The 25,524-nt window shown below is 45.3% G+C and overlaps 1 protein-coding gene across 2 annotated transcripts; it reads right to left on the bottom strand.

Annotated features, from left to right (window-relative positions):
* Positions 1-118: 118 nt before the first annotated feature.
* Positions 119-23,553, bottom strand: map3k15 (mitogen-activated protein kinase kinase kinase 15). Of its 2 annotated transcripts, none has more exons than XM_030099628.1 (29): positions 23,032-23,553; positions 20,926-21,065; positions 20,594-20,617; positions 18,739-18,932; positions 17,259-17,427; positions 17,069-17,175; positions 16,303-16,473; positions 16,116-16,228; positions 15,833-15,992; positions 14,990-15,140; positions 14,794-14,901; positions 14,655-14,704; positions 14,433-14,528; positions 14,130-14,217; positions 13,930-14,063; positions 13,714-13,841; positions 13,370-13,500; positions 12,662-12,767; positions 11,546-11,703; positions 11,274-11,457; positions 9,978-10,155; positions 9,370-9,544; positions 8,762-8,947; positions 6,765-6,870; positions 5,915-6,167; positions 5,107-5,219; positions 4,860-4,966; positions 4,704-4,780; positions 119-721 (listed from the first exon to the last, which is right to left on the bottom strand). In XM_030099628.1, the coding sequence occupies exons 1-29, from the start codon at positions 23,324-23,326 to the stop codon at positions 658-660; spliced, it is 3,966 nt and encodes a 1,321-aa protein (XP_029955488.1). In that variant the 5' UTR covers positions 23,327-23,553; the 3' UTR covers positions 119-657. The 2 variants fall into 2 exon arrangements, with proteins under 2 accessions (XP_029955488.1, XP_029955489.1); XM_030099629.1 differs by having other exon boundaries at positions 14,655-14,701.
* Between the last annotated feature and the right edge of the window lie 1,971 nt (positions 23,554-25,524).

Below are 25,524 nucleotides of genomic sequence, written 5' to 3'. Positions count from 1 at the left end.
GCTTAAAGAGAAAAATGGCAGTGAGGCATGCAATCATGTTTTATCTTGTCTTTTGACGTTCCAGGCCACATTCCGAGGAAATCTAATCGAGCAGAAACCAAACCGATCACATAGTGTCCTCATTCCCTGGTTTTTTTATTTCAGGTGTAAAGAATAAACTAACATTACAGGAGAGTTGGAATTAAAAAAAAAAAAAAAAAAAAAAACAGAAAAAGAAAAGATGCAGATAGACAAGGAGAGAATAATTACAGCTCATAAATATTAAATTCAAAGAAAGCGATTTGTCAACAGGCTACATCATTACAAAATTTAAGGCTGGAAATCACATTTAAAGTGGGTCAAACAGAAACATCCTGCAGGATCGGTTCAAAAAAACTCATTCAAATTGACCTGTATAGCAATAATGTGGCTTTGAGCTCAGCAACAAGCGACTGTTCGAGTGTTTTGCTGGGACACATTTCAAGCAGAAGCACATTACGGCACACAGAAAGAGAGACTGCGGGTTCTTTGGTCTGGTCCGCTGGGCGATTCCGTCAGTCTCTCACCCACGAACACTGAGCAACACAACGGCGCTGCGGGGAAACGACGGAGAGGAGAGCGACAGGCTGGTCGTGTGTGTGCGTGTTTCCTTTATGCAAAATGAGCGTGGTGGTCATCCTATAGCCGCTCTCGCTCCCGGTGCCGCTGGATGGCTCGCCAAATCCGGCAGAGGACGCCGCCCCTGAGAGAGAGAGAGTCTGAACGTCACATTTTAACAACTGATTTCATTCATCCCTTGCTTAATGCTTCTGATTTTAGACCTTCTTTAAATGATATTTAGATTGGAACCACCACCCCGAGGGTGTGCTCCAACTATAGGGGGATCACACTCCTCAGCCTCCCTGGGAAAGTTTATTCCAGGGTACTGGAGAGGAGGATTCAACCAATAGTCGAACCTCGGATTCAGGAGGAACAATGTGGTTTTCGTCCTGGTCGTGGAACAGTGGACCAGTTCTATACCCTCCATAGGGTGCTTGAGGTTTCGTGGGAGTTCGCCCAACCAGTTCACGTGTTTTGTGGACTTGGAGAAGGCGTTCGACCGCGTCCCTCGTGGTGCCTTGTGGGGGGTGCTTCAGGTATATGGAGTCCGGGGCCCCTTGTTAAAGGCTGTCCGGTCTCTGTATGGCCGGAGTAGGAGTCTGGTCCGCATTGCCGGCAGTAAGTCGGACCTGTTCCCGGTGCATGTTGGACTCTGGCAGGGCTGCCCTTTGTCACCAGTTCTGTTCATAATCTTTATGGACAGAATTTCTAGGTGCAGCCAGGTACCAGGGGGGGTCCGGTTCGGGGACCACAGGATTTCATCTCTGCTTTTTGCAGATGATGTTGTCCTGTTGGCTTCATCGAACCCGGACCTACAGCATGCACTGGGGTGGTAAGCAGCCGAGTGTGAAGCGACAGGGATGAGGATCAGCACCTCCAAATCCGAGGCCATGGTCCTCGACCGGAAGAGGGTGGCCTGCCCTCTCCAGGTCGGTGGAGAGACTCTGACTCTGGCCCAAGTGGAGGAGTTTAAGTATCTTGGGGTCTTGTTCATGAGTGGGGGGCGGATGGAGCATGAGATTGACAGATGGATCGGTGCAGCGGCTGCAGTGATGCAGTAGTTGTATCGGTCCGTTGTGTTGAAGAGGGAGCTGAGCCAAAAGGCGAAGCTCTCGATTTACTGGTCAATCTATGTTCCCACCCTCATCTATGGTCATGAACTTTGGGTCATGACCGAAAAGAAAAGATCCCGCATACAAGCGGCTGAAATGAGCTTCCTCCGTAGGGTGGCTGGGCGCTCCCTTAGAGATAGGGTGAGGAGCTCTGTCACCAGGGAGGAGCTCGGAGTAGAGCTGCTACTCCTCCGCATCAAGAGGAACCAGCTGAGGTGGCTCGGGCACCTCTTTAGGATGCCTCCTGGACGCCTCCCTGGGGAGGTGTTCCGGGCATGTCCCACCGGGAGGAGACCCCGGGGAAGACCTAGGACACGGTGGAGAGACGATGGCCCAATCCCATTTCACTCCTTAGCCCTCCCACTTGGTCCTACCCCTCCGTTTTGCGCATTCACATGGAGGGGTAGGGGTGTCCCGATTGTCATTATGACGGAGGGATAGGGGGAAGGGGTAGGGCTATACACCCCTCCAAACGGAGATTCTCCCGAGGCACACTCCAAACGGCGGGGTATGATGCAGTGGCGGCCGGTGGCAAGGGGCGGCGGGAGCGCTTGTTTTGTCCCGTCTCGTTTCCACACCCGTGCATTCCAGGCGGGCAGTGTTGAAGAAACCAGTTTATTGAAAATAATCATCTATCTGTTGTGTTTGGAATGCGCAGGTGTGGAAACGAGCGCTCCCGCCAGTACAGAAGTGAACTAACGCCGTTTGCCACTCGCGGTGTAGGCGGACAAAACAAGTGCTCCTGCCGCTGCCCCTTGCCGCCGGCCACCACTGGGTATGACAGATTTCCCAGAAAGCCTTGCAAGATCGGCAAGATGGCGGCGTCCACAATGAAAGAAGTTCATAAATGTAAGTATTTTCTCAATGAGTAAAGTTTTAAAATGTAAGAAAAACATTCTGCTTTGGCAAACAATTGTTGCATCTGCCTACGTCATCGGCAGCGGCGACTACTACGTACGCAATTGTCGAAGGGGGTGTCCCAATTTGGTGGGGTTTACTTTCGGCCCTACCCCTTAGCACTCCGTTTCAAAGGAGTAGGGGCAAGGGGTAGGGCTAAGGGGTAGGGCTAGAAAGAGAAATGGGATTGTGCCCTCTCGGCTGGCCTGGGAACACCTTGGGATCCTCTCGGAAGAGCTGGAGGAAGTGTCTGGAGACAGGGAAGTCTGTCATCTCTGCTTAGACTGCTGCCCCCGCGACCCGGTCCCGGATAAGCGGTGGAAAATGGATGGATGGGTGGATTTAGATTGGAAATGCATAATTTTTGTTTTTGTTTCAGAAAAGATTTGCATTTACAGGACAAAATTTTGACTCAGATCTACCAAGTTCCAGGAGAATCTGGACTTTTATGACACTCTGGAGGTTGCCAATATTGGTTTTGTTCATCGACTCGCACATGTGCAGAACTATTCACTACAGCCGCATGCCAACAGCAGCGTTTCAGAAAAGTTGCATTTTTGACTGCATCCATGCAGTTGCAATGTTTTCAAAAAGTTGCATCTTCAAAGGCTTTGAGACCCGTTGCTGTGTAAAGAGACTTGAAAAACTAGAGTGGTTTTTGGCTGTTTCAGCATCAACACATTGCAACGCATTTCTTTCTTTCTGATGGATTATGTTGAAAGTATTGAAGCATCCAGCACAGCGTTCAAAACTGACTTATTTGTCTATAACGCCTTCTTATTGACAGTGGGTGCGTTTACATGCAGTCAATAACCCTTTCTTAACCAGAATATTCGCAATAACCCGGTTGCGCACAGCCATGTAAACACGTGCAAAAACCTGAATATGCTCATATTCCGGTTTTTAAAAACCTGAATATTACCCCTGGGTTACTCCTTTTCTAACCTGAATTTCTGGTCATATAAACGCGCATCGGAATATCCCGATCGAAAGGGACATGAAGTACTGCTCTGCGCATGTTCTACAAGCAAGGAATCTTGGTCATTTGAGTCCAGGAACTACTTTTGACACAGTTTAACTGCTACTAAGTAAATAAAATGTGCCAAAACTATAGTTCAGTTCTTCTCTTTTACTGAAAAAAAAACGGTGCATGGCATTATTAAACATATTACCACGTCTTGCTGGCTTACTTTTTTTCTAACATGCAGAGAGAGCCTGCAGCGGCTGCAGCGCCCTTCTTCTTCTGTGGTGTCTGTGTAAAATAAGGTTGAACATGCAAACAGCACACCCAGTGGCATAAAGTGCAAATGCAGTCATGGCGTCGTCTGTGCTCCGCGGTTTGAATGGGGAGATCCCTGATCATGTAAACAGGAGTAACTCTGTCTGTTTAAGCATGTAAACGGGTTATTCCAAATGATTCAGAAACTGGAATATTGACCATAACCTGAATATTGAGTGCATGTAAACGTAGTCACTGAAATGTGGTTACTGTTGGACGTAACTATGGCAACACCACAAAAAAGGAATGATACAGCAGGTGTGAAATCAACAGGACTGCTCATTCAGCCATTCACCGTCATTCATTCATGTGTGAACGTGCATTCAAACCGACTCATCACTTCCTGGTCCCACCTCCTCCTCCATCTCAGCCAATCACCTGCTCGCTCACTCTAAAGTTGTCACCCAAACCTAAACAACGTGGTCATAACAGCAGGATATTACAGTATGACCGTAGATCATCTCGCCGCCATTGACCACCAAATAATTAATTAACTCAGTCATGTGTCTGCAGAATGCACGTTGCACGTCAGCTGGTGGGCGTGGCCAAACGAGGACAGGATGCAGCAACATTGCTGAAAACAACGCTGCCCAAAACACAAGGGAAGATTTGTATTTTCACTTGAAAACATGTAAACCAGGCCTGAGCCTGACTCGTGGCTCCAGAGGACATCACTATGACTCCCTTGATCTTTGAAACTCCTGTCTTAATGCCTGAAAACTGACTCACCTGCAGATAAAAAAAAAAAGAAAAACACACAAAAAAGGAAATTCTACCAGTGCTTTGCTTCAGGGTCTGACAAGAGCTGAATGTGAAATAGAAAGAGGCAGTGATACCGGAGACGGAGGCTGCGGAGGTCGTCTTTGTTAACGTCATCGAGTATGTCAGCCAGCGTGTACTCCTCCATCACAAACTGAAAACAACATCAGGTTTCCAGGTTATTGGTTTCCATGAGGACAATCGGACACTTGGAAGTTTTCCTGACGCTGAACCTTGTCTATGGTGTCGGGGTCCGCCCCCTGCTCTTTCAGCCAATCGGTGAGCGGCTTGTCTGGCTCGTGGTCCGCGGGGATGTGGAAGATGGAGGGAGGGGATATGTCTGGAAGAACAATAAGTTATTATCACACAGTGTTTGAGTCGATGGTGGTTTTTCTACAACTGAACCCCAAAAATCTATTTAATTCAAGGAATTAATCCAGAAAACCTCCTGCTTGGGGTCTTTGAAGAGGGGGTGGGTACCTGGTGGTCTGTGTCGGACCCGGACCAGCTCCAGGTCGTGCGTCCTCTGCTGCAGCGTGGTCTTCAAGACCTGCTGGTACTCCTTCTCCTTCTGCAGCAGCTCCTCCAGCAGCCTGCAGACACAGCAGCATCGCCTGTTACCGTGGAGACGGTCGCCCCCCGATGCGGAGAAGCGAGGATGGGAAGTGTGCTCCTGTGTTACAAACTGAAGCATTCAGGAAGTGACTGTATGTCAAGTATATGTGCTCTTTACAGAAGGTCTCAGAGGTGAAGAAACAGGATCTGTACAGAAGATCAATGCCGCTGTGCTTTGATAACTATTGATAAATCACCTCTAACCCAACTTGACCTGTAAATTATTAATTGTGACTTTCTTAAAAAAGAGATTGATATTTCTGATGATGAAATATGTGCAAGTGGAGTCACGTTTTCTGCGCCTCTCCTTCTTTTGGCTTCGTTTTATTGCCTAATTTCTCAGTAATCACCGGCGATTATCGTGGTGAATAGAAGCTTCACGTTACTGACGTCAGATAATTGTTGTCCTGCAGACAGGAGGAAATGTTTCCCGTGTGAAGCAGGGCCGCACGCTGAAAGTCAACACCTGTTTTTAAGTCATTGTTTTGATCCTAAGTTGGGCTGTAAAAAGAGAAGAAGATGGCATAAACCCTTTGACCTTTTGGTTGTTGTTTGACGGTTTTTGTGTGAGGTCACAGATTTTCTCGGTGTTTCGTCACGCCGTGGGACGACTCCCCTGACTCGTGACATTCCTGCCTCCACCCGTTTCCTGGTTCTCGTTGCTTGGCCCCACCTGTTGGTCTCCTGCTTGAGGCGTCCCAGCTGAACTCCCAGCTGATGCTGCGAGCGCTGCTGCTGCTGGTGCTGCTCCTGCGGGTGGGCGGGGCTTAGCGCGCCGCCGGCGTGGTGGGCGGGGTCGGACGCCGTCCCGGGGTCATCAGCGTGCGGGGTCAGCACGTGGCCGAACTCCGCCTCCTCCTCGTCCACCTCGTCCTCCTTCTCCGCCCCCTCGCACTCCGACGCCGGGCCGAAGTGGGTCTTCAGCTCTGCGGGGGAGAGGTCAGAGGTCAAAACTGTGACTCTAAACTGTGTGTCTAATAATTTATTTTCCTCCTTCTTCTTTTTTTTTTGTTTTTTTTTGTTTTTTTTAACTTATTCTAGTGTTGTTGCTGTATTTTATACCCTTGGACTGTTAAAGGGGAACTGAAATATTTATTTAAAAAGTCTGTGGTATTATTATTATCAGGAAGTTCAACTATAAAGATATAAATTTGACGTGTTTCTCTGTGCTCACTGTTGTTTTTTCTTGGCAGCGTGTAGCTGCTCAACAGTCAGAGTTTACAAAACCACAGGACGAAGGGGAAAACCTGATGAGAACAGGTTCTGTTGAGTCAACTGATCGCTATGCGGCGTCATGGCGCCTCCTTGTGGGTCCAGGAAGAACCAGAAAGACCGTCGGGGCTATATCAATTCATATTGATAACATCTTTGATTCAGAAGCCTTGATAACAAGCTGCACTGTGACAGTCGGACTTCTCTCATACGGCGATTCTCTTACTTCTTTGGAGAATTTCTTGCAGATTTCACCTCATACGATTTATTTTTTCATGTCTTCTTTTGCCTGAGTTTGATTCTATCCTCACCCGGGATGAGGATGGTGATGGCGGCCTGCACGGCTCTGCGGATGATGTTGTCCATGGCGAACATCCAGTGAGGCTTAATGTGGTGGTTCCTCAGGACCTTGTTCACCTGAGAGGACGTCGACATTGTTTACATTTAAAAAAAAAAAAATAGAATAAAGGGTGGGAAAGGAGAAAAAAATTAGGAAAGGGGAGAGAAAAAAGGAGGGAAATTGAACATAATTCAAAATACATTTCTCTCTTTTTGACTGTTTTTAACAAAGTTGATGCTGCTTAAAGGAATACTCCGAAGATTTTGGACCCACGCCCTATCCCGATCATTTACAAAGTGAGATAAGCTAATAAATACCTTTTTTGTGTCTATTTGTCCAGTGCCTGGCTAACAGCTGTTAGCATCGTAGTTAGCTTAGCTCAACTACAGCAGGTGAAGAGAAGACAGAGCCAGACTGAGAAAGTGGACAAAATACTCCTTCCAGTGGTCCAGGGGACGGCGTATTAGCACGTGAAGTAAATCCGAATGGTTATAAAGCATTTTAAAAGATGTGTTTTCTTTTTATTCCGTTAAAATAATGTTTTGATACACACAGACCTGCGCATGCGCAGTGCTCCGCGGAAGGAAATACCGGAGCACAGCAGTAGAAGCCATAGACTCAGCCGCTGTGCGCCGGTATATCCTTCCGCAGCACACTATGCTTGTGCAGGTCTGTGTGTATCAAAACACTATTTTAAGGGATTGAAAACAAAACACGTCTTTTAAAATGTTTTATAACCATTCGGATTTACTTCGCGTGCTAATGCGCCATCCCCTGGACCACTGGAAGGAGTATTTTGTCCACTTTCTCAGTCTGGCTCTGTCTCCTCTTCACCTGCAGTAGTTGAGCTAAGCTAACTACGATGCTAACAGCTGTCAGCCAGGCACTGGACGAACGGACACAAAAAAGGTATTTATGAGCTTATCTCACTTTGTAAATGATCGGGATAGGGCGTGGGTCCAAAATCTTCGGAGTATTCCTTTAAAATCAATCAATCAATCAATCAATTTATTTTTGTATAGCCCAGTATTACAACAACAGTTGCCTCAGAGGGCTTCAAGATGTTACATTGGTCGGTAAAAGTAAAAACAGTGAATAAGCATAATGGTAATATGTCAATATTTACAGTAACGAGACAAAACGAAGCAACCACCGCCTAAAATGACTTGTATTACAAACGTTAACCCTTACTTGCAAAAATTTTATGCTGCTATCAGATTTTTACTTAAAATACTGAAAAACATTGTATTTTATTGTGATTTAGGCAAAATAAAATGGTCAAAGTCACACTTGACATTTTGTGATAGTGGTTTTTGGTTTTTGGACATTTTGGTTAGCATCATCAAAAGTTGGTTCAGGGTCTAAAAAAATTACTTAATTCATAATCAAATACAATGTATTTTATGTACAAAGTATTTGTAGATTTAAGATCATAAAAAAAACAGTTCACTGCAATTTTTTCTTATACTTCATCAAAAATTTAATAAACTTTTTTGATTCAAAATGAGTTTTTTAGGACTTAATAGGACTTCAACAAACTTGTATATAAATAAATTTCTTCTACAAGAATGAAAATCTAAAACAAACAATCTTTACTTTGATTTAGGCCATATTAATTTTAATTTACCATCTTATCATCAGGTTCTCATTCTTTAGCTTTTTCTGTTGTTTCCTTTTTTATAGACAATAAAATAATTAGTGGATAATTCCTCTCAGTGGTCACAGAACAGGAATGAAAATGTGAATAATAAAGTGAGTTCTGCTTCATTTGTTTCTTTTTTTTGATCAAAAGTTAAAAAGTTACACCACTTTTGGTGTTTGCCTCCTTGTCACATGTTCCCAGTGTCGTTACCTGAGCTGTATCTGAAATGTGTGTGTGTGTGTGTGTGTGTGTGTGTGTGTGTGTGTGTGTGTGTGTGTGTGTGTGTGTGTGTGCGTATGTGTGTGTGTGTGTCTCAGTGTGCTGACCGAGTCCTGGAAGCCGAACAGCACCAGCTGGATCTGGTTGATGGAGGTGGAGTCGAAGTCCAGGTCCAGCTTGAGCTTGGAGATGGTGGCGGCCATGACTCGCCTCTCCGGGGAATGGATGAAGTCTCGCAGGATGCAGATGATCTGCTTGATGTGCTCCACGGACAGCTGGAGCTCCTCGATGCCCTGCGCACACACACACACACACACTCCTGATGACCCCTGGTTTCTAGAAACAGCAGTTCCTCCATGTTGGTACGAGTGTGCTATACTAATCCAGATGTCTCTTCAACTAATAAGGAAGGTAAAGGAACATGCATGAGAAGAGGGTTGAAGATATTCAACTGTGTTTCTGCAACAACTCGAACCTACACCACCAAGCCCTGTCTCTAAACAGGCTGCTTCGACGGCCACCACAGCTTCTCTCTGTGAGGCGTGTGGTTTTCAATGGCTGGGCTCTAAAATGTTCTGAAAAAAAACATTGTGTACAATTTTTTTATGTGGGACACATTCATTCATTTAAGATTACCAATCAAACTTTGATCTGCACACACACACACACACACACACACACACACACACACACACACACACACTCACACACAGACCTGGATGTGGTTTTCCTTCAGGTTGGAGATGACCTTCTCCTGGTCTTCGTTGAGGACCTTGAACAGAATCGCTCGTCTCTCGCTGTCCTTCTTCAGCAAGAACAGACCGCCGTCCCTGTCCTCGGGTGAAGGGGGGGCCGTGCGGTCCTCTGAAACCGAACCCTCATCTGGGACACTGCACATACACAGACACACACACACACACAAACATATTTGAGTGGTTTCCAGCGCCGTGACGAGCCGCTGGGTTTATTTACAGATTCAAGCCTCTCCTGGTTACTCTGTATGTCCAGTAAAGTGCAGAGGCAGCATGAGTCAGCGTGACGCGCACGTACATACGCATGCACGTGCATGAGTCGCAGCAGCGTGTGTGTATGTGCGTGTAAGAGCCAGCTGAATCTCATAAAGTTATCCTGTCTCATTATGTTGAAGCTGTAAAAGGCATTGAGGCAGAGTGGGTGCAATAAGACCACCTGCTACCCAAACACACACACACACACACACACATTCATGCATGTACGTGCACGTCTTCTCATCTCTGCACCAATGAAATGCACATTCACCGACATGTCCGACACGCCCGGGTGGAGGCCGCTCCTCCGACCCACCTCAGGTAGTTGGAGTTGGGCGGTTTGAGCAGGTTCTCCGAGCCGGAGCTCTTCTTCTTCTGGAAGAAGACGTCGTGTTTGGAGTCGCAGTCCGGACTGACGGAGCCGTGCTCGCTGCTGCTGCTGCCCGCCGCCTCGCACTGCAGCTGCACCGGCAGCGACACGCTGTGGATGTAGTCTGGAAACGAGAGGAAAGACAAATTCAACATGATCATCCATTTACACAAGAAGAGATACAATTCATACAAATTAAAGTTTTGAAAAATATATAAAATTTGCAAAGAGAAAAGGTAAAAAGAAAACATTAAACAATAAATAGCGGTAAAATCACAAATTCTGTTATGAGTGCAGATGCAATTTACCCTAAATTACATTTTTTTTTAATCTCGATAATTCAGATTTGTTCTGGACAAAATGCGTTAAGTTTGACCATGCTGAAGGCGTTGCTTAAGTTTACATTTTAGTTTACAGGATAAAACCTTTACACCATCAGAAACATCTTCTCCTCTTTTGTCCTTTCAGTCACTGAAAAGTGAATAAAAAAATGATCACATTATCTTGAGTAAAAATCTGTCAAAAAAAATGTCAAAATTGCCTTGGGGTAGCGTTTCTGCTGCTGATGCACATCTTCGTTCATTTTCTCCTCGGATTCTACTGTTTTTTTTTCTTTTTGAAACATTTGTCTTGCTCTGTCAGTCAAATTCACTGGTTTTTCTGTGGTGGAGTAGCGGCTTTCTGCTGTGATATAGTGACATCTAGTGGTAACAGATGGGAGGTGCCTGTATATGTTTCATATTAGTCACTTCTTTGGAGCCAGTCAACTAAAAAAACAGGGTGACTTATTATGTGAAAAATCAGATAAGTTAATTTTGCCCTTGTCTGTATTGGTACTAGTTCACCAAAGGAGACGAGAAGTCAGTTTTTTGGACATTGCACCTCATGGTTTCTTTAAATTTGGGCTTTATTTGTTGAGATTGTTGTAATTTTTGTATTTTTGTTTGATTCTTGTCAAAATATAGGCATTTTCATTCAAACATATCATCTGCATCACAGCAAACAAAAACTTTAAAATTTACAGTTAAAGGTTGTTATTTCACTGTTTCACTGGTCTGACTCACTCCAGATGAATTTGGGCTGTTTGCGGCTGAACTAAAATAAGTTGGAGACTCCTGGATTAAACATTGCTTGAACAGCCTGTGGTCTACAGATACCTTTGAGATAAACATTTGAGCGGCGAATCAGCAGTGCTTCACCAGACCTAAACAATAACATATCTGTGTTTTCTCAGCTTGTAACCTGATGGTTTGAAGGCGATCTTGCTCTTCTTGCCCTTCGTGTTGTGCCTGACAAAAGTGTCCTTGAGCAGGTCCGAGGCGATGGCCCTCTTGTGCGGGTCGGGCTCGAAGCAGCGCAAGATGAAGGACTTGGCCTCCTGGGATAAAGACTCGGGGATCTCCGGGTGGATCTTGAACATGCCCACCTGCAGTGTAGACCCAACTCAGATCAGCTGCAGAAACCCAGCAGAGAAAACTGCGTCTGACCGCAGGGTTTTAAGACGTGCGACGCACTTTAAACATGGCCGCCTGCGGCTCGCCCAGCTCGTGGAAGGGGGGTTTCCCAGTGGCCATCTCGATGATGGTGCATCCCAGGGACCAGATGTCCGCCGGGGCGCCATATCCTCGAGGACCTTTGTCGATGATCTCTGGAGCCATGTACTGCAGGGTTCCTACAAACACCGACCGGCAAAAACAAGCTTTTTAGGGAGGTCAGAAAAGAAGGGAAAAGCTGCTTTTTGGCTCACAGCCTGTAAGAAAGAATCAGTGGAAACAGGCTGCAAACTCCATTAAAATCCAGACTATGAAAAGTAGTTTAGTTGTGTGGAAATGGCTTCAGAAGAGACTCCTGAGCTGCTTCGCTTTGTCTCCAAGTATTTTATCAGCAGGCAGACATCCAGAGCTGATGTAAACAGAGCGACAGAGACAGCGAGGGCTATAAAAGGGAAGCAGAGGAGAAAGAGACAAAGCAGACACGCGCACACACACACACACACACACACACACACACACACACACACACACACACACACACACACACACCTGCTAATGAAAGGTAAACACCTTTCTGCCTCTACTTGATTAGCTAATCTAATCACACACCTGGTTGGCTGCTGGAGGACGACAGATGGCCGGTGTGTGTGTGTGTGTGTGTGTGTGTGTGTGTGTGTGTGTGTGTGTGTGTGTGTGTGTGTGTGTGTGTGTGTGTGTGTGTGCGCGTGTGCATGTGCAGGTGTGTGTGTGTGTCTCCATAGCGGCCGATGCTGGCTCTTGACATTTTGATGGCCACCTGATATTTGCACTCGTAGTCGGAGCATTTCTATGACTCCATAATGCGGTGCGGCCTCCTGCCTCTAAGCAGTCATGTTCAGTTTTCACTGAGTTGCTGAGGTTGTGAAATATCTTTCTGTGGCAATATAGTGTTTTGGTCAGTGAAATACTTCAAACATTTTGCAAAATGCAAAAACAAAAGATTTTTCTACTGATTGGAGGCTGTAATCGTCTCACGCTGCTCTTATGTAGCTTTTTGCAGGACGTTCAGGAGTCACAGACTGCATATTGAAAATCTAAGAAATTAACTGTTGCAACATATTATACTGAAGCTGGAAAAAAACGGTGTGAAGCTGTTACCTGTGAAAGTTTCCGTGCAGGGATTGACTCCCGCCAGTCGTTTCGAGGTCCCGAAATCTGAGATCTTTAAGACGCCGCTGTAGGTGTTCACCAACACATTATCACCCTAATGAAGCAAACAACCAGAATGATGGTTGAAATGTCACATAACTGCCTTGATAGAGTCTTATTTTTACCATACGGGTAGATTTTCTGCTGTAGCATGTCAGAAATCTGAGTTGTGGAGTTCCACAGGGCTGTATCCTCGGTCCTCTACTATTTGTAATACAGTGCTTCTTACTCATTATGGGACAAATGCTGTATATTAGTATCAAGAGATTTTTTCTTTGTTTTTATATGTATTTTGTGTATGTTTTGATGCATCTGGAATAAATTAGCAATACAAAACATACCAACTTTACAAGGTTCTGAATTCACTGCATTCTGTTTTGTTACATTACACATGAGAACCTTCATCAATTCTGTATTTCTTTTAATTATGAATCTTGTAGATATTAAAAAAACTTGGCAAAAGATTGTCAGTTATTAAACTTAAAAACCTTACAGACGATAGAACTTTCAAGAAGGTTACCCTCCACCATCTTTGTTACAGTTCATGCAAGGAAAAAATGAAGACGTTTCTAAAAATACATGAAGAAAACTAACAAAACATGGACCGACAAATAGTTATTCCCTGAGCAGCATCTTTCCTGCTGTGAGACCTCACACCTTGATGTCTCGGTGGACGATCTGGTTCTCGTGGAGGTACCGCACCCCCTCCAGGATCTGCCTGGTGTAGAAGATGATGGTTGCCTCCTTCAGCGGACCCCATTTGGACCGCAGCAGTGCAGATAGGCTTCCTGGAGAAAGGAGACAAGGAGTGTCCAAAACCTATCGTGAGACGGGAAGATGACCAAGCGATTAGAGACCGCCCGGGGGGGGCCGAGGGCTCACAGAGCATCCGTCCCTGAGATAAACCGAGTGGGAACAGCTGACACCTCCAGGGAAACAGGAAGTCTGATATCATCTGGCGATTTACTCAGACTTGGAGTCTCTGCCGGGTACAAACACACCTCCGGGCACTTGTTCCATGAAGATCTTGATGTATCCGTTCTCAGAAACCGAGCCCAGATACTGAACGATGTTCCTGTGCTTCAGGTATTTGTGGAGGGCGATTTCTTCATGGAGGGGCTGTGAGTATCTGATTCACAGGAAGAAGAAGGATTGATCCAAACAGGTGATGACATCAAGTGGCTGTATGTGGTCATTTCTACGTTTCCTCCAGGTACCTGCTGTCTCTCTCTGGGATCTCTTTAATGGCGATCCGGACCTGGTTGCTGAGGTCTCTCCCAGCATACACCACTCCGTAAGTACCCCGACCCAGCACCACCCGGTCGCCCGTCTCGTTGGTGTCGTACTCGTACTGAAAACACACACAAAAGATCAAATCCCATGACGGCCGTCGACGCTGAAGGAGTATAAAACGGACCTCCAGCGTGTCTCCGTCGCCCTCCCCTTCCAGCTCCACAGCGTTCCCCGTGCCATCCGAGATCATCTCCTTCACCATGGAGCAGAACCTGAACACAAAAGGTCAGTGTCACTACTTTGGCTTAACATTTTGGACAGTCTTTTAATGTTTCAGCGTCATTAAATTCTGGTTAAAAGTGGCTCAAATTAAATGTACTGTCACTGTTTGTTCATCCAGAGTGAGCAGAATCAGATCTGGCTCATGTAATGAAAAGACATGAAACACAACACACGCACATACACATCTAGAGGTGTGTGTCCTCACCGCCCGCACTGCTCCTCGGTGGAGAAGTAGATCTGGAAGTCGTCCGAGTTGTCGTGCACGTAGAGGAAGCAGCAGCGCTCGTCAAACTTGCTGATGCTGCGGAGAATTCATTCATTAAAGCCCCTCGACACTCATATGACGGAAATAAATTCCAATTAAGGATTTGTGCTTCGTGCAACATTAGAGAGAACTCTCAGAAAAAAACTTCATCAACCTTCATACCTGATGCCTTTGATGGACATGGCGGTGAAATTCCACTCGTGGATCCCCTTCTGAAACACAAGACTCCAGTGTTATCCTTCATATCTGCTCAGATACACACCATCAGTGTTTGAGTTGACTCTGAAGAAGCAGGTCGGACCGTTTCAGATGGAGAAACATGCCAGATGGAGACGTTCTTCTCTTCCGCTTCATTATTGATGGACACATAGGAGGGCTGGTAAACTTTGGTGGGCTCGAGAATCAACACCTGACACAAACAAGAGAGTCAAAATAAGAAACTTCCTCTGAATGTGAGGCCGAGTTTTTATCCTGGACTGGACTCGAAAAGCGCTTACTGGGAAGCGCAGCCTGTTGGTGGTGCCCTGCGTGGCCTCCACGATGATGTCCATCCAGAAGTCCAGCCGTTCTCTCTGCGGCGAGTGCTCCACCGTCTGCTTCTTGAACCTCTGGATGAGGTGCAGGTTCTGCACGACCGAGCGCAGGTACCTGGCAGACACCAGCAGCATGAGGGAGGGCTGGGCTGATCTCACATTAGATTGACACATGAAGGTTATAATAACAAGACGGTAGAGCTGAAGAGAAGAGCTGAAGGAAGAGACATTCATTAAAAAAATTCATTTAAAAGGACAAAATTTAAGAAAAAGCAACAGGATTGGAGGTCTACAAAGAGAACCAGTAGTAATTAAAGTGTTTCAATTAAGTAAAAATCAAAATGAAAACGTATGAGTAAAGTTCCTGTCATGATTGAAATGTATCAATAAAGTTCCAGTAAGAGTGGAAAAGTATCTATAAATTATCAATAATGGTAAAAATGTATCAATAAAGTCCTGTAAATAGCTAAAAAGTATCCAAATAAAACAGTACTGGTTCAACAGTATCAATATAGTGCCAGTAATGTTACAAAGTATCAACAGATTCTCAAAAATAATAAAAATGTATCAATAAAATATCAGTAATAATAATTAAATAAAAAAATCATTAAAGTTCCAGTAATGGTTAAAAAGTATCAATAAAGCACCAGTAATAATTATTCAATATATAGCATAGTTAAAGAGTATCAAAGCAGCAGTTAAAAAGTGGCAATAAAAGAATTTTCACACTGAGTCCTCAGTTTTCCAATGAGACTTCTCTGATCCTCTGAATCAGTGATAAAGTGTGTGTGAATGGTGTGTGTTTACCACAGCGGAGGCTTGAGTTTGAAGAGCTTCTCGGCGGCCTGTGTGGCCTTCGGGATGTCGTTGGCCAGCATGCTGACGGTGAAGAACTGCCCCACGTCCCAGTAGTTATTCATCTTCTCCAGAGAGCCTTTCCGACCCAGCAGGCTGTTCAGCCTCACGCCTGCATGAAATCGAACCACAGCAGAGATTAAACACATTTAATAAAAGATACCAACGACCTGCGAAACAAATATCGGCTTGAAAAAAAGCTGGATAATTCATCCTGGAGTGAAAGAGACTGCACCTATTTTGCGGAGCTCCATGGAGCTCTCGAACTGCTGCCCGGCCACGATGAGCAGCACGGCCAGGTTGATGCCGGAGTAGAGGGTGGGCTGCAGCTCGAAGCCCTTCCTGTACCTGTTGGAGGGAGAGAAACTCAGATCGGCACACGGACGAAAACGTAGCCACGCGTGAAGGAGGCGCGCTCTCACCACTGGATGGCGTTGTCTCTGTTCTTGGTGTCCTTGCAGTCCGAGTCCAGGAAGATGTCCTTGTAGATCCGTCCGCAGAGGCAGAACATGTCGGGCGCAGGATGTTCGCAGGACTGCAGCACCTGCAGCATCACTCTGAGGGCCTGCTCTCGGTCTCCAGGGCTGTTCCTCCTGCACAGAAACAACAACAAACACATTCAGGAGTCAGGAGTTCACCACTTGGAATGAAACTAGAACAAAATCTGTAAAATATATCTTCCATTTTTATCAAAAGCATTAAATTGCATCAGTTAAAATCACAACTTAATAGTTGTTATTTATCAAATGTTGATAACCAAAATTACAGTACATCATAATTTTATAAGTTTAGGCCCGGTTTCAAGTGACAACGCATTGTATTCGTGTTTTCTTTTAGTAAAGTTTCATGATTATTCAGCGCCATTTTGAAAACTATGTCCAAAACACTGAAAACTTTAAGGAATCTTCTCTGTTTCCATGGAGACAGAGTTGCGTTTTCAGTGGCTCCGAATGGCGTTGTCGTGTAAACAGGAACGCAGTGCAATCCAGAGGTTAAATAAAGTTTCTTTTAATCCTGACAATATCGTAACTTTTCAATCCATGACTTTTCAACAACTTCAAATTTTACATTCGCTTTAGCGCATTTTATAGATTTCAACAAAATCAATGATTAACTATCAGCAAAATCCATTTTTAATCAAACTACATGGTTCACAGTCACAGTGAGGTTTAACTATGATCTTCAGACCTGTTGAGGGCGAAGGCGTAGTGGAACTGGATCATGGGCTGCGTGGCCAGATCACACGTGGGGAGCATCTCCAGCGTCTGCACCAGCTTCACCATGGCGTCGTAGTCCTGGCGGCGGGAAGAGGAGCGGCGGGTTAGCGAGGGCAGACGACCTCTGGATCAGAGAGACCCGCCGCCGGGAGTTCTGGGACCTGGATGTCTCTGTAGGAGAACAGCAGGTTCATGACGATGTCCTGCGTCAGGACTTCCGTGTTGTCGATGCGCAGTTTGATCCGGGAGAGCTCCTTGGCCAGCTCCTCGCCCTGGTACTTCTCCCGGGCCTTCCTGATGTCGTTCAGCAGGGTGTCCTTAAAGGAGGCGCTTCACGGAGGAGAGGAGGGGAAAGAAAGCATAAAACTGAACGAATCTTAGGCGAGTGAGGAAGCGAGAGGACGAGTAACTCATCAGTCTTCACTTTCATGCCAAAATAATGCAACACAGTGTTTTACAAACAAATCAGAACATCAGATTTGCTTTAAAAGGAATTTCATTTAGGAAAAATCTAAAGTAAAGCATTGCAACATGACATCAAATGTTGACAGAAACTTTTGATACAAAAAATTAAGCTTAGAAAATAAAATATCATTGAAACATTTTATCATTCTTTAAAATGCACTTTTACCAACATTAAAGGTGCATTAAGGAGTTTTACAACCTTAAAAATACTTATTTTCCACCATAAATATGTTACACATTTTTAATGATGTGTACAATGTGCCCTGACATATTCATTACAAGTACCTCTAACAGCGCTAAATTGTCACTTGAAAGTTGCAGTGCCGGTCCGGCACCAGCATTTTTTTGGGGAGACTTTGAAAGGAATGACGTAATGGCTGGCCTGATTTAGTTAAGTTTCGTTTTGTCCCCCATTACTCCGCCAGATGCTTAGTGAGCAACAACTGAGCAGGATCTTCCAGAAAGTAAGAAAAGACTGGCTTCTAGCACTGCCACAGCTCCAGCACAGACTCCACCAGGTAAAAGAAACTTAAATCTTACTTGAGCGCTACTAAACGAGCGAGGAAGGAGTCCCCCTCTTCAGTGCACACGAGCGACAGGCATGAGTTTTTCACTAAGCTGCATTACGCCCAAGGCCTGCAGGGGGCGCTGTTTCGCATAAAACATGCAAACTCCTCAATGCACCTTTAACTTCTGTTTTACATTTGTTTGTGTAATGTATGGTAGGATAAAAAAAATCATTTACATTAAAATACACCTCAATTTTAATTAAAAAATGTGCATTTTTTTAATGATTTTTACTAAATTGAGGATCAGAGGCCTCATAACCTGATGAAAAAAAGGGCTATAAAATGTCAAAGTGTCATAGTGTTATCTAATTGCAATATGTTTTTGTTTGTTTTATAAAGCATGAAATGATCACATAATTCTGTTAGACCTTTCATCCATTTTTTTTCCTCAACACATTTCACCTATTTTTTGTATTTTGCATGATAGACTTGATTCATCCACCCATCCAGTGTTTTTCGTGAAGTTTGCATGTTCTTTCTGTGTGTGTTTATCCAAGTCCTCCACGTTCCCACAACCTAAAAACGAGCGTTCTCAGCTCGGCTGTGACTCTGACTCGCCCCTCGGTGGGGAAGTGAGACTGAATCCAGCTGATCCGGCGTGGCTCACCAGGACGTGACGTGGATGTCCTTGAGCAGGCTGGTGAAGCGGTCGGTCAGCGGCACGCACAGCGGCCCCAGCAGGTTGTCCCAGCTGGGCTGCATGTACTCGCTGGCCCTGCGCTGGGCGTCGCTCTCGCAGCACATGTACTCGTGGTTGGGAGTCACTATGTAGGGGATGAAGTAGTAGTTACCACTGGATGCCTGGAGAGGAGCGAGGGAGAGGGTTCAATCCAGGATCCGTCAGGAAAACCGCCGAGTGAGGAGATCAAACAACATCCAGGTGTCACATGAACACACATGCTGGATTAGAGGGATTAAATCTGTTAATGAGGAGGATCAGCGTGAGCATCATGGCCACAGCAGCACACTTAATGAGTCCCAGGCGGATGTTAAACATCCAGAAACAAAAGCAGCAAAACCCACCCCGCCACTTCTGTCGTCTTGTTCTTTATTTCACGATACACGCTGAAAAATACCGACTGAACTTCTGCGAATTATCTTTTGGAATCAATAGAATGAAGTTCAACATGTTTCCTTTTCAGGAATGCTGCTCAAGAATGGAAGACGTGTACAAATACTGGAAACGCAATGTTAATATGTTAATACAGTATGTTGCAAGTCGACGGGAAAAAAAATCAACAAAAAAACAATAAACTATTAACATTGCAGAATGTCTTTATCTTTAAATGAACTTGTATTATAAAAAGGAAATTATTTATACTACACAGAATAAAGACATCTTTATAATCAGCTCATCTTTTTCAAGCTATTATTTTTGCTCCCACAAGATCAAAAGAAAAAAAAAACAAGATTAAAAAAATGCATTGTTAAGTATGTCACTGAAACTCTGCACTCTTCATTCAGGAGCTGTTAGATTCTGATTTAGTTTAGACAACAACGTTTCAAGTGAAAATGCATAATTTTTGCATTTTCGTTTCAGGAAAGTTTCACATTTACACGACAACGTTTTGAAAATGACGTCCGTTTCCATGAAAACAGCAGAAACACTTAAAACAATGTAGCTAGCACGGAGGAAGCCGCCATATTGTTATTGTCTGTCCACTCGTGCATGTGCAGAAATATTTAATTCGGCCGTCGTGTGTGTGTGTGTGTGTGCAGCATTTCAAAAAAGATGCATTCTCCCCCGTTTCCACGGAGACGGAGTCAGAGCATTTTCGAAAAGTCGTGTTTTCCTCTGTGAAGCATTGAAGCATTTTCAACAACTTGTGTTTTCCCTTGTTTCCATGGAGATGGATGTGGAGCAATTAGTAAAAGCTCCACCTGGGGAGCCGTTTTAAAAACTTGTGTTTCCCGCGGCTCTGAGCGCCGCCGTCATGTCGACAGACCCCGAAACGCAAGGAAACCTTTCTGTTTTCACTTGAAAACGTCATTTAAGCAGGGTCTGTATGTGTTATCCACACAGCACTGGGGGGAGGCCACCGCCCCCCCATCGTCCCCCCCCCCCCTTTCTGTTCGTGCTGAGGAAATCTCCCAGCATGCTTCAGTGCATGCGACCTGGCACCTACTTTATTACGCAATCCAGAGCCTCTGTACTCTGGAGGCAGCTGAACCCAGGGAAAACCTAACGCTGGGGCACGAGCGGCCTACTCCACACACACACACACACACACACACACACACACACACACACACACACACAGTAAGCATAAGTTTTCCTACAAAAGTAATCCACGGAGCAAAGTGTGTGAAACTGTGTCAAGTGTGTGAAGTGTGTGTGGGGAGGCATGTGTGTGGGTGTGCCTGCCGATCAGCATGAAAGGACAAATGGCACGAATTTTACTTCCAGGAATAGTCGACACACACACACTGTGCACACATAAATCACACACACAGAAACTTACTGTGTTCTTCTGAGCCACCATGTCCTGCAAGGAGATACACACACAGGCACACACACACACACACACAGCATGTGAGAACGTGTCACAAGGCTGCACAGTGGAACTACACACAGGATCACTTTCACACAACAAATCACATGCACACACACACACACACACACACACGCACTTCAAGCACACAGCAGGCTGTAAATAACGTGGCGAATCACTTTGTTCTGGACGTTCAGGAATGGCATCCGTGAACTCTGATTACACCAATGTAACGAGTGTGTGTGTGTGTGTGTGTGTGTGTGTGTGTGTGTGTGTGTGTGTGTGTGTGTGTGTGTGTGTACCTTCAGTGACTGTGCAGTGTCGGGGTCGGTGTCGTGGTACAGGATGACGTTGTTGGCCATGTCGAAGCTCTCCCTCACTCCCAGGTGGTAGAAGAGGGACGGCTGGCGGCACACGTCGCTCATGTCCACCACCGCCACGTCTGAACGGAGGACACTTTCATCAGACATGAACGAACAGAACATCCGCTGCTCCAGCGGCTCCAGCTCACACACACCTGAGGCCCATCAGGGACTCACTGACTCTCTGAGGGATGAAGACGAGGAAGGTGGCCTGAGAGGGCAGCAGACCACACTGCTGCTGGGAACCAATAAACGGTGAAAACACAAGCTGGCGTTTTCCAAAAGTCGTGTTTCCATCCGTTTACATGGAGACAGAGTTGGAATTTACAGTATAAGCTGGTACTGATGAGTACACTCAGTGAAATAATGAAAGTGGCTGCGTTTTCACCGGGCTGACGTTCCCATTCATAAACTGCTACTTCCTGTAATACTTCCTGAATTTTCAGCCCATGACCCCGACCGCCGCAGCCTTTATTTGCTCAGAATAAACAATCGTCTCTTTCCCAGCTAGATCTCAGTGAATCATCAATCTGTCTTCATCTTTAAAAACCGACATCTCTTCCAAGTCCACTCAGAAACCCCATCTCCTCTTAAAAGCCCTTAATTGCCCGCTATTCATAGCGGGCAATGATGTTGTCCGCACCTCCGCCGACGGCAACACGAGCTCAGATGTACAAAGTTACTTCATAGGAAACAAGAAGAATCGCCGTCGAGAGTTAATCAGCTGCAGCCAGTCGGCAGTAAAAGTTCATAAAAATCCAAATGCTGATTTACATGTTTGCTCTTTGTCAAACTGTTTGCCTGGAGAAAGATTTACGGCATGGGGGAAGCTCAGCAGTGCATTTTCTACAGTGAGTTCAGTCTTTGGCCGCACATTTGGTTGATTATCGCTTCCAGATGAAGCACATTGTTGAATCTTCTCGCTGTCTTTGTACAGACTTGTTCTGTGGGACGTGAGCGGCGGGCTGGGAGGATTCGTCTCCAGACTTTCCGTTCACAGAAAAACAACCAGCTTCAGAATACATTTACTGAGCTCAAATGGAGTTTTATCTACGCCAAATTCCAAAATGTGGACAAAATACAATGTTTTACATTGTTTAACATGCTTTTTAGTGAAATGTCCAAAAAGCAAGCGTCAACAGAATGCTGTGTTGTACCTGGAGCTATGTAGCTGCAACAAACGGACAGCAAGGAGGTAGCTGACTTTCATGGAAGCATCGCTGACGTCTCAGCTCGGGTCTTTGAGATTTTTCCAAATTGCTTGGTGGTTTGGAGGGCCAGATTGGAGCCTCTTGTGGGGCTGGTTTTGGCCCACAGGCCTTATGTTTGACATCTCATGAGAATAACTCAGAGAAGTGAAAACTTGCTCTGCCGGTTCAGCAGCTTTACTCACCATATATTTTATCCCCTTTGATAAAATAATGTGCTTTAACCAAAATAACACCTGTACCTGGATTGATCCCTACTTTTTTGCACTTAGTTTTTTTTTTTTTTTTTTTTTTTTTAGAAGCTTTTTATGACACAGTCCAGACATCATAAAATCTGCCCTCATGCTTTTTATATTTCATGCATGACAACTTGGCCGTCATAAAGTCAGGTGCAGGAGATCATTCATGCACACTTCACTCAGGACTCACAGGAACACACGCACACACACACACACACACACACACACACACACACACACACACACACACACACACACACACACACTGGACAGTCACAGTTCATCCATGCATGTTGCAACAATCAAATTGTACACATTTTAACATTACAGTTACCAGAGTTATCATTTTAACATGCTGCTGCAACAAAATAATCCACCTATCTGTCGATATCTCCATCTAAATGCACATAAACTCTTTTCGTTTGCTGCAAATCACTGCAATTGCCTTTTTCTTTCATACACTTCTTCCTAAATTCTACGGATGCACATTGCGTAATAACGACATTTGTTGCATATTGTGCGTGTCTGTCACATATTGTGCAGCTGTGGTTTGCAGGGAACTTTTCCCGCTCCACGTGAAGCTGTCAAACTGATCAGACCTGCGTCGTAGAAGCTGTCCAGCACCGAGGTCTCCCCGAAGTCGAGCCGTCCGAAGGTGACGGTGGTGAGCAGCGCGCTCTCCGAGTCGCAGGCTCTCTGCAGGCACTGCAGCGCTCCGGACTCCGGGCTGCTCGCCATCACCGAGTTCAGCCCGTCGTTCAGGACGTACACGACCCGCAGGGAGCGCTGCTTGGCCGGCGGGCTGGGGCTGGACACGTCGCGCTCCGGGACGCACGGCCCGGCGCAGTGCTCCCCTCCCATGTCGGCCACCTGCGAGCTCTGGCCGGTTTCCATAGCGAAGTCCCGGGGAAGCGTCTGCGCTTTATTGCCCTCCGTTCCCTCTCCGCGCACCGGCCGCCTTCTCCTCCCTCTTTATGCTGTCCCTCTCTTCCGTGTCGTCCTCCTCACCGCGCGCTCAGCCCGTCCACCCGCATCTCCGCCTCATTAAACCCGCAGCGCGCGCCGATTAACGCGCACCACGAAGTCCGCTTCAGGCAGACTGGATCCGACTAGATCCCCGAGGACAGCGGCAGCAGCAGGAGGAGGAGGAGGAGGAGGAAAACACCCAGAAGCGGGGTGATTCTCCCGTCAGTGGCTCCCGTCCCGGCTCTGTAATGTTATCACCATGTCTCCGCTTGTCTAAATATATATCTGCGTGTCCTTCTGCTCTCCTCTGCCCACCGCTTGTTGTTATTCCCTCTCACACACCAGCTGAGACACCGACAGCAACAGTTCCACACTTCATGCATCCATTTACAAACTTTTGGAACTGTTTCCTCTAAATACACCCTCCTTCTGCCGCTGGGTTTTACGCACAGGGCAAATGATGCCACATGTTGATATTCCAGTGAAAGCCGGGAGCTTTTATCCGGCTCTGACAGAGGCCAGAGGCTGGAGTCACCCCAGTAAGAGGTCATCAGATATCCACTGTATCAAGCAGGTCTAATGTTGCCTCATAAAAAAGAAATCACAGGCTGCTGTGTTTGAAGTTTGCATGTTCTCTCTGGATCCACTCCAAAATGAATCATCTGACTCTCTGCACTCATTAGAATGTCAACATTTTAAATTTCAGGCACATGTTGTCAATGGATGTTTTAGAGTAAGACGGACGAACTGGTCCAAAAGAGGCTCTGCTCGGATTCCTGAAATACCTAGGAAAACTTTTAAGATTCAAGAAAAAACATATATATTGATTTTATTTTTTATTTTTATAGATAATTTGATAAGAGTAGTGGACACAACACAACACTGACATCTGAGCTGAGATGAATATAAAACTACCAGGAGAATCCAAGAGGTGCTGGTGAGGAATCCAATATGGCAGCCTCGAGGAGAACATGGACTCTGAGTCACTCTGGAAGCTGCCATTGTTTTTATTGTTCATTTTCCCGGGGCAGGGCAGAACAATTAAAAGTTGCGTTTTTCCCTGTTGCAACTGAGACAGAGTCAGTGGGTTTCCAAAAAGTTGGCTCCCACAGAGACAGAGCAGTTTCAAAACGTTGCAATTTCCCCTGTTTCCATGGAGACGGCAAGTTTTCGACTGAGTGAAATAAGAATAGTTGACTATGACTAGCTGGTACCTGACAAGTTGAAAAGTTGACTTTGGGTAATTTAACTGGCATGATTTTACTATAACTCAAGATTGCATAATTAGCAAAAAAAAATATATATATATCTTGAGGACTAACAGTACCCTACAAGTTGATTAATGATTTTCATTAGTTATCCCAACCCTAGAAAAAAGTGCTTTGTTCTTAGGTACATTTTATTTGTATAGCACTTTTAACAGATAAAAATAACAAAGTGCTTAGTAATACTAGTATTATTTTAGGAAATTCACTAGCAAACTTAAATTTCTCTGTTGATTTCTTTGAAATTTTATTCATCTGAGTCAGAAAAAAGTTTGGGATATTTGGTTTTTGGGTGGAATTTATTGAAAAGGTAAAAAGTGATATTATATCACGAAAGTAGGATGGACTAGAGCAGCACTGAGGGCCACAGGTCCCCTGTCCAGTGTCGACGCTCTGGTCCACAAGGCCAGGGCCTGGTGGTGTGTTCAGGGACCCTGACAGGTGGTCCTCATTGATGTAAATGGTTTCCAATAGTCTGATGAGACACTTGGTGCCTCTCATCTTCCATAAATGTTCCTGGAATTGTGTGATTGGCTCTTATTCTAGCTTAACTAATATCTTCTAATATCTTAATGTATTCATCACTCAAACTTTTCCAGTGTTCGGAGAATGGATCATTTTTTTTAGACACATACAGTCCATTTTGTGTAACAGTGAGAACATGTACGTTAATGGTACTGTAAAGTGTGTGAGTAAGAGATTTCAGACTGTTTTAGGTTGCATAAATGCCATGTCGACATCCTGCTGCGGTTTCCTTTAAAAAGCTCAATCAGAGCTTCTTCTGCTGACTGACCTGTTTCAATTCATGTTTCAGCACAAGACACTTCATTTCAGGGATTTCAGTTCGCACAGTATTGCCCA

Source organism: Salarias fasciatus, chromosome 9 (genome assembly GCF_902148845.1).
Source record: "Salarias fasciatus chromosome 9, fSalaFa1.1, whole genome shotgun sequence".
NCBI classification, from domain to species: domain Eukaryota; kingdom Metazoa; phylum Chordata; class Actinopteri; order Blenniiformes; family Blenniidae; genus Salarias; species Salarias fasciatus.
This window is presented reverse-complemented; position numbering and strand designations above follow the sequence as displayed.